At 31.3% G+C, this 15,547-nt stretch overlaps 1 protein-coding gene across 1 annotated transcript in view; it reads left to right on the top strand.

Moving 5' to 3' along the window:
* Positions 1-15,297, top strand: part of LOC110018042 (probable vacuolar amino acid transporter YPQ1) — a 15,909-nt gene extending 612 nt beyond the window's left edge. The window contains exons 4-12 of the mRNA XM_020715262.1: positions 100-213; positions 436-551; positions 680-869; positions 13,903-13,995; positions 14,219-14,323; positions 14,438-14,458; positions 14,604-14,662; positions 14,793-14,883; positions 15,006-15,297. Of these exons, the coding sequence (XP_020570921.1) occupies positions 100-213; positions 436-551; positions 680-869; positions 13,903-13,995; positions 14,219-14,323; positions 14,438-14,458; positions 14,604-14,662; positions 14,793-14,883; positions 15,006-15,113 (897 nt within the window). The 3' untranslated portion in view covers positions 15,114-15,297. The remainder of the gene's footprint in view (positions 1-99; positions 214-435; positions 552-679; positions 870-13,902; positions 13,996-14,218; positions 14,324-14,437; positions 14,459-14,603; positions 14,663-14,792; positions 14,884-15,005) is intronic.
* Positions 15,298-15,547: the final 250 nt, after the last annotated feature.

Genomic DNA, 15,547 nt, shown 5'->3' with positions numbered 1-15,547 from the left:
ATATATATATATCCAGGAAGTAGATTAACGTGTCACAGCTTAAATGTCGTGATTTTTGATTTATTAAAATAAAATGGATATATATGCGATGTGATGCAGCTTTACACGGCAGTCACGGTGGTGTTAATTTTGCAAACCTTTTACTATGACTACTATGGCAGACTTCGGAAAGCGAATAATTCCCTCACTAAAGCTGATGATGATGAGGATGGGGTGAGTTTCTTCTTCCAAATTCCCTTCAATTTTCTGCTTAATTTAACTGTAGCCATTGATAAGTTGGCTGTATACACGTACAACATTTTAGTATGTTTTTTAATTTTCTTTTTTAATCAGATATAAAAGAGCGCGAATAATGTAACAGGCCTCTTGTATTTTAGATTCAATTTCAACAGGCTATCTAATTAATCAGCTACAATAAATTAATGTGCTATGCAGGACCATGTAGAAGCAATGAAGAAACCTTTAATTGATCCAAAGCGCAAGGGCGAAGTCAAAGCCGTACCAACTAAGACTTCAAATAGAGGGTCTCCGCGCACTGACACCTATTACATGTATAGACAGACCATTTACTACTAATTAACATCTTTCATTTAATTAACGCGACGTCGATTAATGCCACTAAGTTTTGGTTAATGGAAGAAACTGTTAAAATGTGTTATGGTGGATGAATGGTTGGCAGGTCGGCGAGGTCCTTGACAAGCAGTACCGGGACGCCGTCGTACCTACAAACAACGCATCTAGTTGGCAGATTTGGCAGCGGGCCTTCAACCGTGGCAGCAATGCACGACTCCTCCTCTGACGAGGAAGAGGACACCGGCGATGCCCATTTTTATTCCAATCTATTCCCCAAGCCCACCTCCTCTACAGCTGTGAGTATTCGATTTTTATATTTCCTTATATTGTTTGCTTCTCCACTTGCTAGCTAATTATAATAACCAAAAATCACAAAATGATAACACGGCTCCAACGTTATTTGTCCCTTTCTCATTTGGAATAAAACTACATCACCATTTGTTAATCGACTGCATCGATGGATAATTATCATATTATTAAATTTCTTTCTCTGCCAAGTATACGTTTTTTTCATGTTTTCTTGGCCTTTTATGGTGTCTTTTCCTCTTAATTTGTCTGGTTATGCAGACGTATAGCAAGGCTAGTGGTGAAATGTAAGGGAGGATAACTGGATAAGGATGTATGAAATTTAATTTTCTTAGATATTTTTTTTGTAGAATATGTATGGATGATTAAATTGGACTTTACAAAATTTGCACTTCCACGTTAGCATACGTACTTGAGATTATTTGTTTGATTTGAATATCGATCGATCAATCTTAAATAATATCGATGCACCGCATCTTTCTAGTTCTTAAGCCAAATCCTATAAGGCTGAACAAAAATATTTCTTTTTTTTTCCTTTGCTTTTTGACATGATTCAAATTTGTTCGGATTTTGATATTGATGTATTTATAGTTATCCGATAAAAAAAAAAAAACCTAGTTCTCTTATAATCACACTAAAATTACAGAAGAAAAAGAAAAAAAGAAATTGAGTCTCAAAGAATTCATTTCAGGAGTTGATTTATAGAACTCCATAGAATCTGTTCAGACTAAAAAGAGCCAATCAAATTGTTCTTTTAAAAATTGGGTTCAAATAATAATAATAAAAAAAAGAAATCTCAAATAATAAGTGGGATAAAAATCAAAATTTATGCTCCCAACCCTTGCATGCATGAAACATAAACTCCTTTTTTCCATGCCAAATTTCCCAAGAGTGACATGTGACTTTGGGATATATATAATGGTTATCAATATCTAGAATTGCACTTAGAGTTGCCTCCACTAGTTCAATTCCTTAATAATAAAGAGGCATTACACTATATACTCTGCTTTCAGATGAGAACTACCCAAACAACTAATTTTAATGGCCTTATATTGAGTAGTAAGGGAAAAAAAAGGGAGCCCAAGTTCATTTAAAATTTGATGAAGATAAATTTTAATATTAAAATATTAACATAACTTATCACATAAAAAAGAACCATAAAAATAACCTATAAAATTTCCTAGAGATTTTAAGGGAATTAGTGCCACACAAGATTCTTAAGATCTTTATGATGAAAATTTTAATTTTCCAAAATAATTCCCATCAAAATTTCTCTCTCCAAGATTTTAGAAGATAGCATACATATGTATTGGTGAGGGTCCTTTATCCTCTTGAAAATGAACGGAAGGGGTTTTAATTATTTCCAAAATTACTTCTAAATTCTATTGAATAACTAGGAACCAAATCAAGAAATTTTAATTCAAAAACCTTAGAATGGCTAACCATCTATTCACACACACACACACACATATTCAAAAATTATATGTATGATCAAATATTTTTCACAAAAAAATTAAATTGATCACACACACACACTCACACAAATTGCACACCCAATCAACTGATGATATTTGCCAATGATATATTTTCCATAGTGGCTAACTAATGGCTAAATAATGTATAAATCTCAGCTACCACTTATGTTAGATCATCTGTATAATCGAGCAATGAATATATAATCAGTAATCATTCATAATATCAACAATCATTGAATGGCTCGATAGTACATAGAAATGTCACAAAAATTATGCTTTATAGCTTTCAAATGAAGCATAATTATTTACTTAACTTGTCTACATATACATCAAAATAATTAATATCTCAGTGTACATAACATAAATAATTTGAAATAATTTTGTGTATCTACAAATAAGAAGTTAAATATTTTACTTTGTTTTCATCATTATAGGATCACACGATTAGCTAAACTTAAAATAAATTAACTTTATAATGAATTATGAACTCAATAAATTAAGCTATATCAAATGTTTTGAAGTTTTCAGGTTCTTTATAAATGAAACCTTTAGGATTCAGGTGATCAATCATTCTTACAATTACATGGATATCAAAACTTCATTTTCATGGTTTCTATGAAACAATACTTGGAATAAAAGACTTTCCAAAATAGTAATAAACAAAACATAATATTTACTATCATTAAATCAAATAGTGAGCCATATAATTCACCTGTGCACATGTGGCCATCACGTATCATGCTTTATGGACATCTTCCCATAATTATGAAGCCAATAGTAAAATTTTTTTCTAAGCATGATATATAATAGGCTCGATGGCAATTTCTTGGGGTTTTGGTGGCTGCAATTTTTTTTTCTTGGAGAGTAATGAAAAATTATTTTGCTTTTTTTTTCGTTTGACTATTATCTTCTTAAGATATATAATTATATACATAAAATCCAAAACTTTTGTATTTATAAAACTAGCAATTAAATTCTTGGGGTATTTACAAACATATCACACAATTAATTCTTATGTGTTTACATATTTAACATCTAAACATATTCATATTTACTTGTATACCACTCAAATCTCTTACATCACATAAAAAATATCACCTTTATTATATTTTAAAAAGTGAAATGTACTTTTCATGCATAGGCTTATGATACCAAGGAATTATAAGTCTAAATATCAAACTTTGGGTGTTAGATATCATATCTAATTACATAAGAATTTAATGGTATGAATGTAAAATTCTCATTCTTTTTTTGAACTACTAAAATGCCTTACTATGTATTAAGACATGCCACAATCCAATCATTGGAATTTTGATACAAGCTAATAAAAGAAGTTGGATTTCAATGTGAATTTTGATATTTGTGTGAAAATTTTAAAAATGAATGCAAGTGGGTACCAGTTAAAAAAAATGTTTGAGAACTATATATATATATATCTGTGTGATCGATCACCCCCTTTTAACAAGCATAATTTCTTCAAACTTTTGTTTAATCTTTTTGAACCCTTACATTAAATTTGTATAATTTCTTATTGTTATAAAATTACAATGGAGATGTTTTAAATATGTCACAGTTTTATAGTAGAAGATAAACTTGATAATTGTTTGTTGGAATAATGCTTATAGAATATGTAAAAAGTAGAACTTTATGGTTTTTCTTTTATGGAGAATTAGTGAGCTATTCATCAAATATTACCGTTATAATATTTAATTTTAATTTCATGAATAATATCTATCCTATACCCTATTAATGTCTTCTTTATGTTGTCATGATTTTCCACACTTCAAATTGCACCATTTGATATTGGATCTAAAACCTAAAAATTTATTGTATGCTAGATCAAATTCGAGGGCTTTTCCCTTTCATTGTAATATTATTATGTTATTATTATGCTTCTAAAATTTTGTAATTACTGTTTTTTTATTTAAGCAGTATGAGATTATCCTTTGCCATCAATTATATAATTAGTTATGGGCTTATTTGTTATCTTATATTGAATCTTCGGTAAGTGCCAAGCTTCTTTGAAATAATGTTGGAAGAGTAAATTTGTATTACATGTAGCTTTTGTTCTTTCACAAAATTTTTGGGTGTTCAATCTCTCCAACCCTGCAAGAAGTTAGGTTTGATAGCTAGCTAGTGTTGAATATTTGGAAGAATCTCTACTCTTTTTTGGAATGTTGCTTAGGATTAATTATTTGAAATTTTCATGTTGAGTTTAAGGGCAGTATCTTTGTTATCTTAGTTTTTATTTTCAATTCATTATTTTAGTTTCTTATTCGATACATGTTACTTCTTTGTGATCATTTATTTTTCTTCTATCATTGAAGCAATATTATTTTCAACTACTATCAAATATTTTAAAAATATGGAGTAAAGTTCTTGAAGAAGTTAAGGATGGTGTAGAATAAAAATATGGAGAAAAGTTCTTGAAGAAGTTAAGGATGGTTGTTTTCATATAAATTTAGCAAGAAATAGTATTTTATATAGAAATAAACCAAACTTTAATCAACATAAAATTGAAAGGAATTATATTTTTATCATTATCGCTATAACACAGAGAGTGTATTAGCATCACTACCATCTAAAGATAGAAAGATTCAAGTTTACATCATATTATCAAAATATAGGCAATGGTAATTTTGTTATTTCCATGTAAAAAAAGGAAACAATTTGATATTTTTCATCTTCATTAAATTTGGAGGAGTAAATAAATTTTTAATGCCCGAAAAGGCACTAATATGAGTTCGCTCACTGTCCAAAATGATCTTGAATGAAATCCAATAAAAAAGAGCTTGACAATTCTGGCCTTCCTGCTCTCCACTCTTTATTTTATGACTAGAATACAAGGTTGCTTCATTCAAGCAAGCAATCAACCCATCAACCAATCAAATAAAGAAGTCAAGAGTTTATTAACCAATGAAATATTCATACATTGTAGCTCAAGATTTTCATGAAATTATATGGAGATTCCATGAACATGAACTAGTTTTTTCAGTAAAAAATAGACTTGATTGATGTATATTAGAGCATTTTTGGTATCCAATAAAGAATGTTGAGCTTAGTGGCTCTCTTCTCATGAAGATTTTGTAGAGTCTTTCATCAAATTTACATTTGTAATTTTATATATTTTTTCTTATGAATAATATCCATCATTTTTCTCTTTTCATGTTTTCTTTATATTGTCATTCTCTATCTATATTAGGAGTGAAGGGAAACTTGCAAGACTTGAATTAGCTTTTCTCTAACTTTGCCTTGCATTGGAAATCCAAAAATATATGTGCTTTGAATGACTTCTTACATGAATAGCTAATTTAAACTTGGTTGTATGAAGAGAATCCATCAACATGCCATATATTTACACCTTTGAATGCTTTTGGATTGGCTGAGGTTAATTAGACAAACCATAAATTGTTCGTAAATACTACGTCTCCTTCATAACTTTAATATTACAAATATAAATTAGACTGTAATGTAATAATAATAGTTGATTTCTTCTTATCATGAGAAAATATAATTATAAGCTTTCCATCTATCATCCTTAGTTGTTATCATGAGCAGGACATTATCAACATTAATATTGGAGTTCAAGGTTTCTGAAGAATGACACATGACTTACCAAACTTATCGTGAATTCGGTCGTACAACACAAATGCACTTGTCAAGTAGTATGCGGTTTAAGAGTCCGTGTATCGATTCCACAAGGAAAGTATAACAATTTTTTTTTGCAAAAGAAATCTCTAGCCTACTAAGTTCGCTAAACTAGCTTGGCATGAGTGCAAAGATGGTTTATGTCCTAAGATTTTAACAAAAACAAAATGAATGGCAGACAACATAAATAGAAACAACGGAAAAATTTTTGTTAGTTTCTTTAAGATTGATGAGGCTCGTGCTTTTATGATTCGGGAGTCATAGTGATCGTGATTTTTCTAAATGTTCTCCTATGTGATTATTGTTAATCAGGGATATAGTACTCCTTATGCCCATGTCTAGGTTAAAAAAATCCTAGAATCTAACCATGACATTCCGCATGTCTGTTCTGATCCCCTGGAATGATTGCATAATTCCACAGGTATTTGTCTAGCATATCGAAATTATGTGGTTAACTCTTTGTTTCCACTACGTAATGATTAGAAGTCGAGCTTCATGAAATATTTTAATATCTTAGTTGACCAAACTAGAAGTAAATTAAGTTCACTGTTTAACTAATAACATTTGTCATGAAAGCACGGGAAAATACTAATGAAAAAATATTATGAAAAAATCACGATTAAATCTACCACCTCTACATCAAAGAGACACGAAGAATAAATTTAGCCACACATCTTCGAGAATAACATAGCAAGGAAAACTATGCAGGATTTCAATGCAAGAAACATAAACATGTAAAACTTACAATAACTTGTCTTATCCACTCTTATAACAATCCCTCTTCTCATATAAGTCTCTCACGACTCTTAAAACAAATGATACTCTCTCCCTACAAGGTTTACACCCAAGGGGGAAGAACATCTTCATGAAAGCTCACAAAATCTCTCCGAATCTTGCCTCCAACAACCTGCAAAGACTATGTAGGTAGAGCTCTATCTATGAAGCCCCAAAAATCACTTTTATATCAAGAATCATGGCTTGAGCCATCAAATTTCCTTCATGAAGTGCTTTCCCGCTTGTCGGCATGGTCACACAAAGGGATTGAAGTGGTCGGCGTGGACACGCCGCTCTTCTGCTAGACTTGGCGTGGTCATGACGGATTTGACATGGTCACACCAGTAGTCTTCCGTGGGTGGTGTGCGAACGCCATTTTCAAGCGCGTTCACACCACTTAAGGTTACTTTTTCGCTGAATTTTCTTTTGTTTTTATTTGGCCCTTGAAACCTACAAAATATCAACAAAAAACCTTTCTCAAGCATAAACATGTGATAAATAGGTAAAAATAATATGTAAATTGTAGGTAAAATCACGTAAAATTGACACATGTCAACACATAACCTAATTATTGAAATGGCGTCTTCATTTTATATCATACTATTACTAGCTTCAAACAACTAATTACCCCATCTCCTGTGATCCTCTTGCTTTGATGAGCTCATTCATAGTGTCAAATCTTCTTAAATTTCACCTATTTTTTGTAGTTCATTAGTTAAACTCAACATCTTAGAGTTAAAATGGTCTCTATATAACTACATAAAAATCATTGGGTTTTGAGAAAAATAGTAGAGAAGTGCCATGGGAATTTCTTGAGTTTGTTAATGATGACTTTGTCGATCACAAAAAATAATAAAAAAAAAATAAAATGAAATTTTGTGCATTTTTGATGTCCTATTCTTCTTGTTTTAAGTGATTTAATATTTTAGTGGCCAAGCCATTGCAAACTTTTATAAAAAAGTTATAAGTTCTATTTTGAAATTTCATCCATGAAAATCTTATATTCCTCAAAAAATTATTTAGAGCTCTAATTTTTTGTTAGAGTATTAGATCTAAACTTTTGTTCGGTTTGATTAATGTATTTTTTTATGAAATTCTGTATGTATGTATGTATGTATGTTTGTGTGTGTGTGTAGATATGTATATATCTATGTATATATATCTATGTATACATACATATATACATACGCACACATATGCATACATACACACATACACACATATATACTTATACACATACATACATACATATATATACATACATACATACATACATACGTACGTACGTATATATATATAGATACATACATACATACATACATATGTACATATAAATACATCCATCCATCCATACATACATACATACAAATAGATATATGCATACCTACATACATACATATGTATAGATATATGCATACCTACATACATACATACGTACATACATACGTAGACCTACATACATACATACGTACATACATACGTAGAACATAGATATATATATATAGATACATATATATATATACATACATACATATATATCTATATACATACATACATATCTATATATATAGGTATGTAGGTATGTATCTATGTATGTATCTATGTATGTATGTATGTATCTATGTATGTATCTATATACATACATACATACATATTCTTTCTCCCGTGGCTTATTGGTTGACAACGTTCGTAAGACCTAGAGGTCACAGGTTCGAGCCTTGCCTCGAATTAGTCACATGGTGCTGGTTATATATATGTATATATATGTATATATGTATAACTCTTCTATACATATATATACATATATATAATTTTAATTATATATTTGTCAAGTTTAGGTTTGCTGAATATCATTGATCATTTATTTTTTATTTTAAAATTTTAATTATAGAAGAGTTAGAATATTTAATTTTAATTATATATTATTCAAGTTAGTGAATAATTTTTCGGTTTATTTCCAAAAAATCTCAAGTTAGTAAAGTGGCTTGAATAATATATATTTTTAACGTGCATGTCTTTATAATTTATTAATTATGCTAATGTTTTCAATTAAAATAGTTTGTGTTATTGCTTAAATTATTAAATTTTTAATAAGTAAGATTAAGTTATGTATTTGTGCTATTGTAATTTGTGTATGTAATATCTTTTTGATATGTATGTGTTTGTATGTTTGCACTTGAATGTATGTAGGTGCTTATGTACTTATTTTAGCAATTAATGGGATGAATATGTATGCACCTATAAAAAAATAATTAGTGATGTTTGTTTTTGATAATAGATTATTATTATATATGTGATATAAAGATTAATATGATTGCTAAAAAAATTACTTATGAATATCATAATTTACCAATCATGGATGGATAATAAATAATTATCTAAGCAATAAAGACTAATGTGTGAATTTTTTGAATGTAGATGAATTATTACTGTTAGCAGCTTCTCAATAACTTTTTTTTTGAAAGAAATGTTTCAATGTCCACATTCTAAACAAAAAAAAAAACAAAAAAAAAAAGCATATCATACAATAGATGAAGTAAATGTTTATTTATCTTGAAAATAATTTCAACTTAATTTCTTATTTTGGATAGTTTGTGGATAACGTAATCGTAATAATTATGGTATTTAATTTTGATAGGGAAGATGAATGACAAAAAAATATTAGCCTATCATCATTATCCTTAGATGCCCTAAATTTTATTTATAAACCTTTGTGAAGATTTTCATTATATTTGATCACTAAAATTTAAATTAACTCTATTGAATGTGGTATCAATAGCTTTAAAACAATATACTCCATTCACTAGAAATATTACATATGCTGATTGTTATTAAACTAAGGGATATGTCAACCACCTTTCAAATTAAGAAGGGCAAAATCTCGGCCTTCTAAAGTTGGTGTACATTTTGGAAAAATTCTGACATAATATGTGCCTAGATTCTACAAAATCTCGACCTTACCAATTATGCATATGACAAATCATAAATATTCCCAAATTCAACTCGACGTTTAATAGAGACAAAATCTATAAATTACATCAAATTCTAAACCTCTGACCACCATATGATGCTTTAACTGATCATCATTATTGTTTTTGAATCCATCATAAGCCTCCTATTTTAAATTGCATAGTTCCTCATCTTATATGAGGAGAACTACCTCAAGCACCTCCAATTACCTATTATCTCTTCTTTCAAGGTGAGTGGTTTCCTCAATTGCATATCAACGGATTTGAACTCCATTCACCACCGTTGTGTGGTGTATGCAACACTATTTAAGGCATTCATGTTCTCTAATTTTAGATAAATATAACTCCCTATAATATAAGACTATAACAGCTAAAAAATATTTTACAAAATTAAGCTCTAATATTATTACCCTTTTGAGACCCTAAGCCTTGGACTTTTATTAATAAATAAAAAACACAATTTAGCAAACTCTTCCATTATTGAATGGCAGATGATAAGCCATGCCAGTAAAAACCATGACAATCAACTAGCCCAAAAAGTAGTAGGAGAAATATTAAGGGTACAAGCTTTTAATCACTTGATCTCTATGGTGATATCTTCTTCGAGATTTACATGATGCAATGAGCGTGAAGTTTGTTACATGTGTTTGGAGATTTTTTAGAAATTATGAAAAAACTAATCTAGAGGCTCAAAATAAAATATTTGAACAGAAGCATGCAAACATGTAATTAAAAAAAAATATGAAAAACGCACCAAGATTTAAATTGAAAAAAATCTAAGAATGATAAAAAAATCACAGTGCCACACCACATAAAAAAAATTCACAATGAAATGAGGAGTAATTATAAAGATTATAACACATTCAAACTTCTCAACTCCTTGAAACTCATGAACACTCTCTTTTTTTTTCTCTTTCACATAAGAGAATTCACAAAAATCCAATAACAAACTCATAGCATCGCTTCACACTATTCACACGCACATCTCATAGCAAAGAAATACAAAATATTAAAGTCTCAAATTGTAGAAATCAACTACAAGTGCCTAGGAGTCACCCCCTTGTGCGAGTTTCTAATTGCTCTAATATATAATACTAAAAATTAGTCTTTTTGGATGCTTAAGTGCCCCTACTAGTGATAGTTTTTTGTCCAGAAACCTTTGGTTGGGCTCTTAGATGCCTCATTGGCTCTAAGGAGTATGGTCGGACATTGTGCTGCTCGTTGCCAAGCATAGGAGTGCCCCATGGGATGCTGGGTTGCTAGCTGCACTATGCCTGCGTGCTTCTCCTTCCCAATCAAGCTCCACACATAACTATCTCCCACTTGAAGATTTATTTGGAACCACCTCTCCTTCAAACTTGCACCATCTTTATAGTTGTGTACAAAAGTGTGGCTCACCCCTGGTTTCAACCTTCTTGAAACCACTTAAATCCAAACATAGCTTTAATTTTTAATTTGCTACCACCTTAGTTAAAATAAGCAGGATTTTGAGTTGCATGTATCTTTTCCAAACATAGCTTACTATCTTCTAGGACTGAACAAATAAAGTGATTCCTCAGATAAATGTACTTAATCTTGGAATGAAAAGCAACATTATTAGCTAGATGAATATCATTCATACTATCATTATGAAGTTTTCTAATTCATTGCTCCTTGGCCAACTCTATCATAAAGTTTTGTAGCCAAATCATGTCCTTGCTAGTCTCAATGATAGCAATGTACTTAACTTTTGTAGTTAAAAGTGTAATAATCTTTGTAGCCTGGAAACCTAACTCACTGCCATGTCTCCAAAATAAAGTTATAATATATTGTATCTCTTATACCATCAATATTGCCTGCTAAATCTGATTTTATATATCCCTTTAGATCAATCACTACACTTCCATAACAAAGTGTATTATTGATTGTTCCTATCAAGTATTGCAGAATCTACTTCCTCATCTCCCAATGATATTTTCTTGGATTATCCATATATCTGCTGACCACTCCCACTACATGTACAATATCTAACCTTACACACATATCAATGTATACATTAGATTTCTAACAGCTGAAACATTTAGAGTTCTCATCATCCATTCTTGCTCGGCTTTAGTCTTAGGTGATGGTTCCTTAGATAGATTGAACTAATCACCTAAAGAGGAATTCACACTGATTTGGCCTCACTCATATTGAACATAAATATTTAGAGTTCTCATCATCCATAGCAAAATTCAATCATTTAGAGTTCTCATCATCCATATTCTGCTGACCGCTCCTACTACATGTGCAATATCTAACCTTAAATACATATCAATGCATACATTAGACCTCTAGCAGCTGAAACATTTAGAGTTCTCATCATCCATGCTTGCTCGGCTTTAGACTTAGGTGATAGTTCCTTAGATAGATTGAACTAATCACCTAAAGAGGTTCAAACTGGTTTGGCTTCACTCATGTTGAACATAAATAAGATCTTCTGAATATATTTTGCCTGAGATAACTTTAAAGTACCTGTACTTTTGTCTCTGTTGAATCTCATACCGAGTATTTTCTAGTTTGAACGCAAATCCTTAATCTCAAACTCTCTTGAAAATTGCTCTTTCAAGTCTCTAATCTTCTCCATATCTGTGCTTGGAATTAGCATGTTATTGATATATAATAGAAGCATGATATAATAATTATTAAACTGTTCGATGAAGTAATAGTGATCTGCTTGGCACTTCGTGTACCCATTGCCTGACAAAAATCTATCAAACCCCTTGTAATACTGCATTGGGGCCTGTTTTAAACCATAAAGACTCTTTTTCAATATGCGGATCAGGTCTTCTTTTACCGGAACTTCATATCCCTTCGGTTGCACCATATACAACTCTTCTTCTAAGTTATCATGTAAAAAAGTTATCTTTACATCCATCTGCTCTAGTTGTAAATTTTTCTCTGCTAATAAGCTTAAAACAACTTTGATAGTTATCATCTTCACTACTAGAGAAAATAGTTTTGAGTAGTCCAATCATTCCTTTACCTGAAACCTCTTCACAACAAGCATTGCCTTGTGACACTTGCTACCATCTAACTCTTCTTTCAACCTGTAGATTCACTTGTTATGCAGTGTCTTTTTGTCATCTGGTAGTTCTATTAAATTCTATGTCTAATTTGAATTCAGTGACTACATCTCGTCATCCATCACAAACTCTCACTTTTTTGAGTCTTTAACTTAAGTGGTTTTTTTTTAGAACTATCAATTAACAAAAGATAATACAAAGAAGAAAATACCAGTCGTGTGACTCTACTGCATCTCCTGACTTTAATAGTAGGTGATTGAGGAATTGTACAAATTACAACATACTCAAACCTCTCTACCTCCTGGAACTCACAGACGCTTCTTTTTTTTTCTTTCGCACAAGAGAACTCATAGAAATCTAACAACCAACTCATATCATTACTTCACATTATTCACACTCACATCCCACATCAAAGAAACATAAAGCTTAAAGTCTCGATTGTAGAAATTGGTTACAAGCATCTAGGCGCCGCCCCCTCGCGCCGAGTAAATTCTGGGTATTGTGATCTGGAATGCTTGAAATTAGTCTTCTAGGAGGCTAAGCGCCTCTTCTGGCATTGGTTTTCCACTTGAAAACCTTTCGTTGGGCTCCTAGAAATCCCACTGGGTACTGGGTTGCCCATTGCACTATACTATTCATGGGCGTTTCTGCTTGTTAATCACGCTCCACACTTAACAACCTGCTATAACGAGAAGACTTATTCCATTGGGACTGAAATAGAAGGATGAACACCTAAATGAACATATTGGCTTGATTGAATGTGCTTATGGACTAATACTTAATTACGCATGCACGAGGAAGGCGATAGTGAGATGTTTTGCCCCCCAATGTAAAATTTAGAAGTAACGCACAGATAAGTTGAGTTCTAATGTAACAGACTGTTGATGACCTTCACTAAAATTAAGCATGATAAAAAAAATTCAATTAAAATAAGCTACATCAAGCAATATAAATAATAGTCTGGTACTATTTTTTTTTATGATAATAAGTTTTACAGTAAGCTTTTGTCATGCACTCTGTGTATCTTTTAAATTATTCAGGCTAGATTTTTGTGCAGTGCTGATCTGCCCATGCACTAATTAATCGAATTATTTGATATACATAAATTTACAGAGTGGGTATGCAGCACTCATCATAGGTTCCGCTGGCTTGCCGTCTCAGGCCAGCGCTTTTACGGAAGCAAATATCGGCAGAAGAATATTAAAGGTGATTAATTATTACATTATTGCTCCTTGCACGAACATATGCATTAAGAATGAATTAAATCCAATCGTCATAATTATGATATATGATGTAGGCATTAGCTTTATGTTGGGTGATTATGTGGTATTGGTTGAATATCGTTATTGGAAATAAATCATGGAAAAAAGGAGACTCATTTTTTTAAAAAGAATGAAATGATGCTAACATTATTCTTCTCCGGCGTCAGAACACAGGGTTGATGACAATGGGGTCCAATCCTTACGGAATGGCCTTGGGGTGGGTGATGGCTGCCATTTATATGGGAGGACGTTTGCCTCAAATTTATCTAAATGTACGTATATTTACTTTAAAATTGCAAATTTTCTTTGTGCAATTTTATGCGGAATTATATATATATATATATAGATTTTTAGCTGGCTAGCTTCTAACTACTGCTTTTCCACAGATCAAACGAGGAGGCGTTGAGGTACAGTATTACACACGTACATTAAAATTTGTTGTGCTTAATTTTCTCATATAGGATCGATGAATTTTCGCTTGAAGCTTTCGGATATATACTTTAAACTATAATTAATGTTGGTTTTCTGCAATGCATTGCAATCAATTTGCAGGGTTTAAATCCTCTTATGTTCACATTTGCTATAATTGCAAACGCAACCTATGTCGGGAGGTATAGAGATATATGCATCCTTCCTTAATTAACCGCGTCAATTCATATTAATTTCTTAACTTTGCCTTAGGCTAACTCATTTTAAAATATAACTTTTTTTTTTTTTAATTTTGTTTTTTTCTGAATGCAGCATACTAATGAGGAGTACTGAATGGAATATGCTAAAGGCTAACGCACCTTGGTTGTTGGATGCCGTTGTTTGTGTGCTACTGGACCTATTTGTATCCTAAATTAATTACTTAATTTCCACAATTAATAATAATTGTATATATAAGTGCAGATCAATAATGCTTGATGACCGATCGATCTTGAGTCTACCTTAACAGAATTAATTTGTTCATAGATTATATTGCAGTTTGCATACTACAAATTTGCTGCTAGAAGAGCTACAGACGATGACCTTCCAGACAGTGATGACGTATCTAACGAGGCCAAGAAGATACTTGCTTGAATCTTTTTGTACCAAAGCTCATGCGTGTTTTAATTAATTACGAAGCCCTACGATTAATTAGAAGCTTATGCATATTTGATTGCCTTCTTGTACTCTAAAAAACGGACAAAAAATTAGTCATCCGCATTTTGATGTTAATTCCCCAACCCTCCTCTCCCTCTCCCTCTCCCTCTCGTTTGAGAAGAGACTCTTTTTTAGTTTTTTTATTGGGTTCTATTGCTTCCAGGACTGGGTATGGAATTTTCGAATTAAATATCCCCATACAGTAAGGAAAGAATGCGACCTATCTTCTATACTAACATCTAGTCGTATAGTCCAGGTTGCCATTCACGCTCCTCCATCCTACATATCCCTATGTATAAATTGAGTGGAGTTGGATTGCAAATCCTTTTCTTTTGAATATTAAACTTAATATAAATTGGACTTTGAATTGA

This window comes from Phalaenopsis equestris, unplaced genomic scaffold, assembly GCF_001263595.1.
Source record: "Phalaenopsis equestris unplaced genomic scaffold, ASM126359v1 Scaffold000002, whole genome shotgun sequence".
NCBI lineage: Eukaryota > Viridiplantae > Streptophyta > Magnoliopsida > Asparagales > Orchidaceae > Phalaenopsis > Phalaenopsis equestris.
Note: the sequence above shows the minus strand (reverse complement) of the source record. Positions and strands in the feature narration are given on the sequence as shown.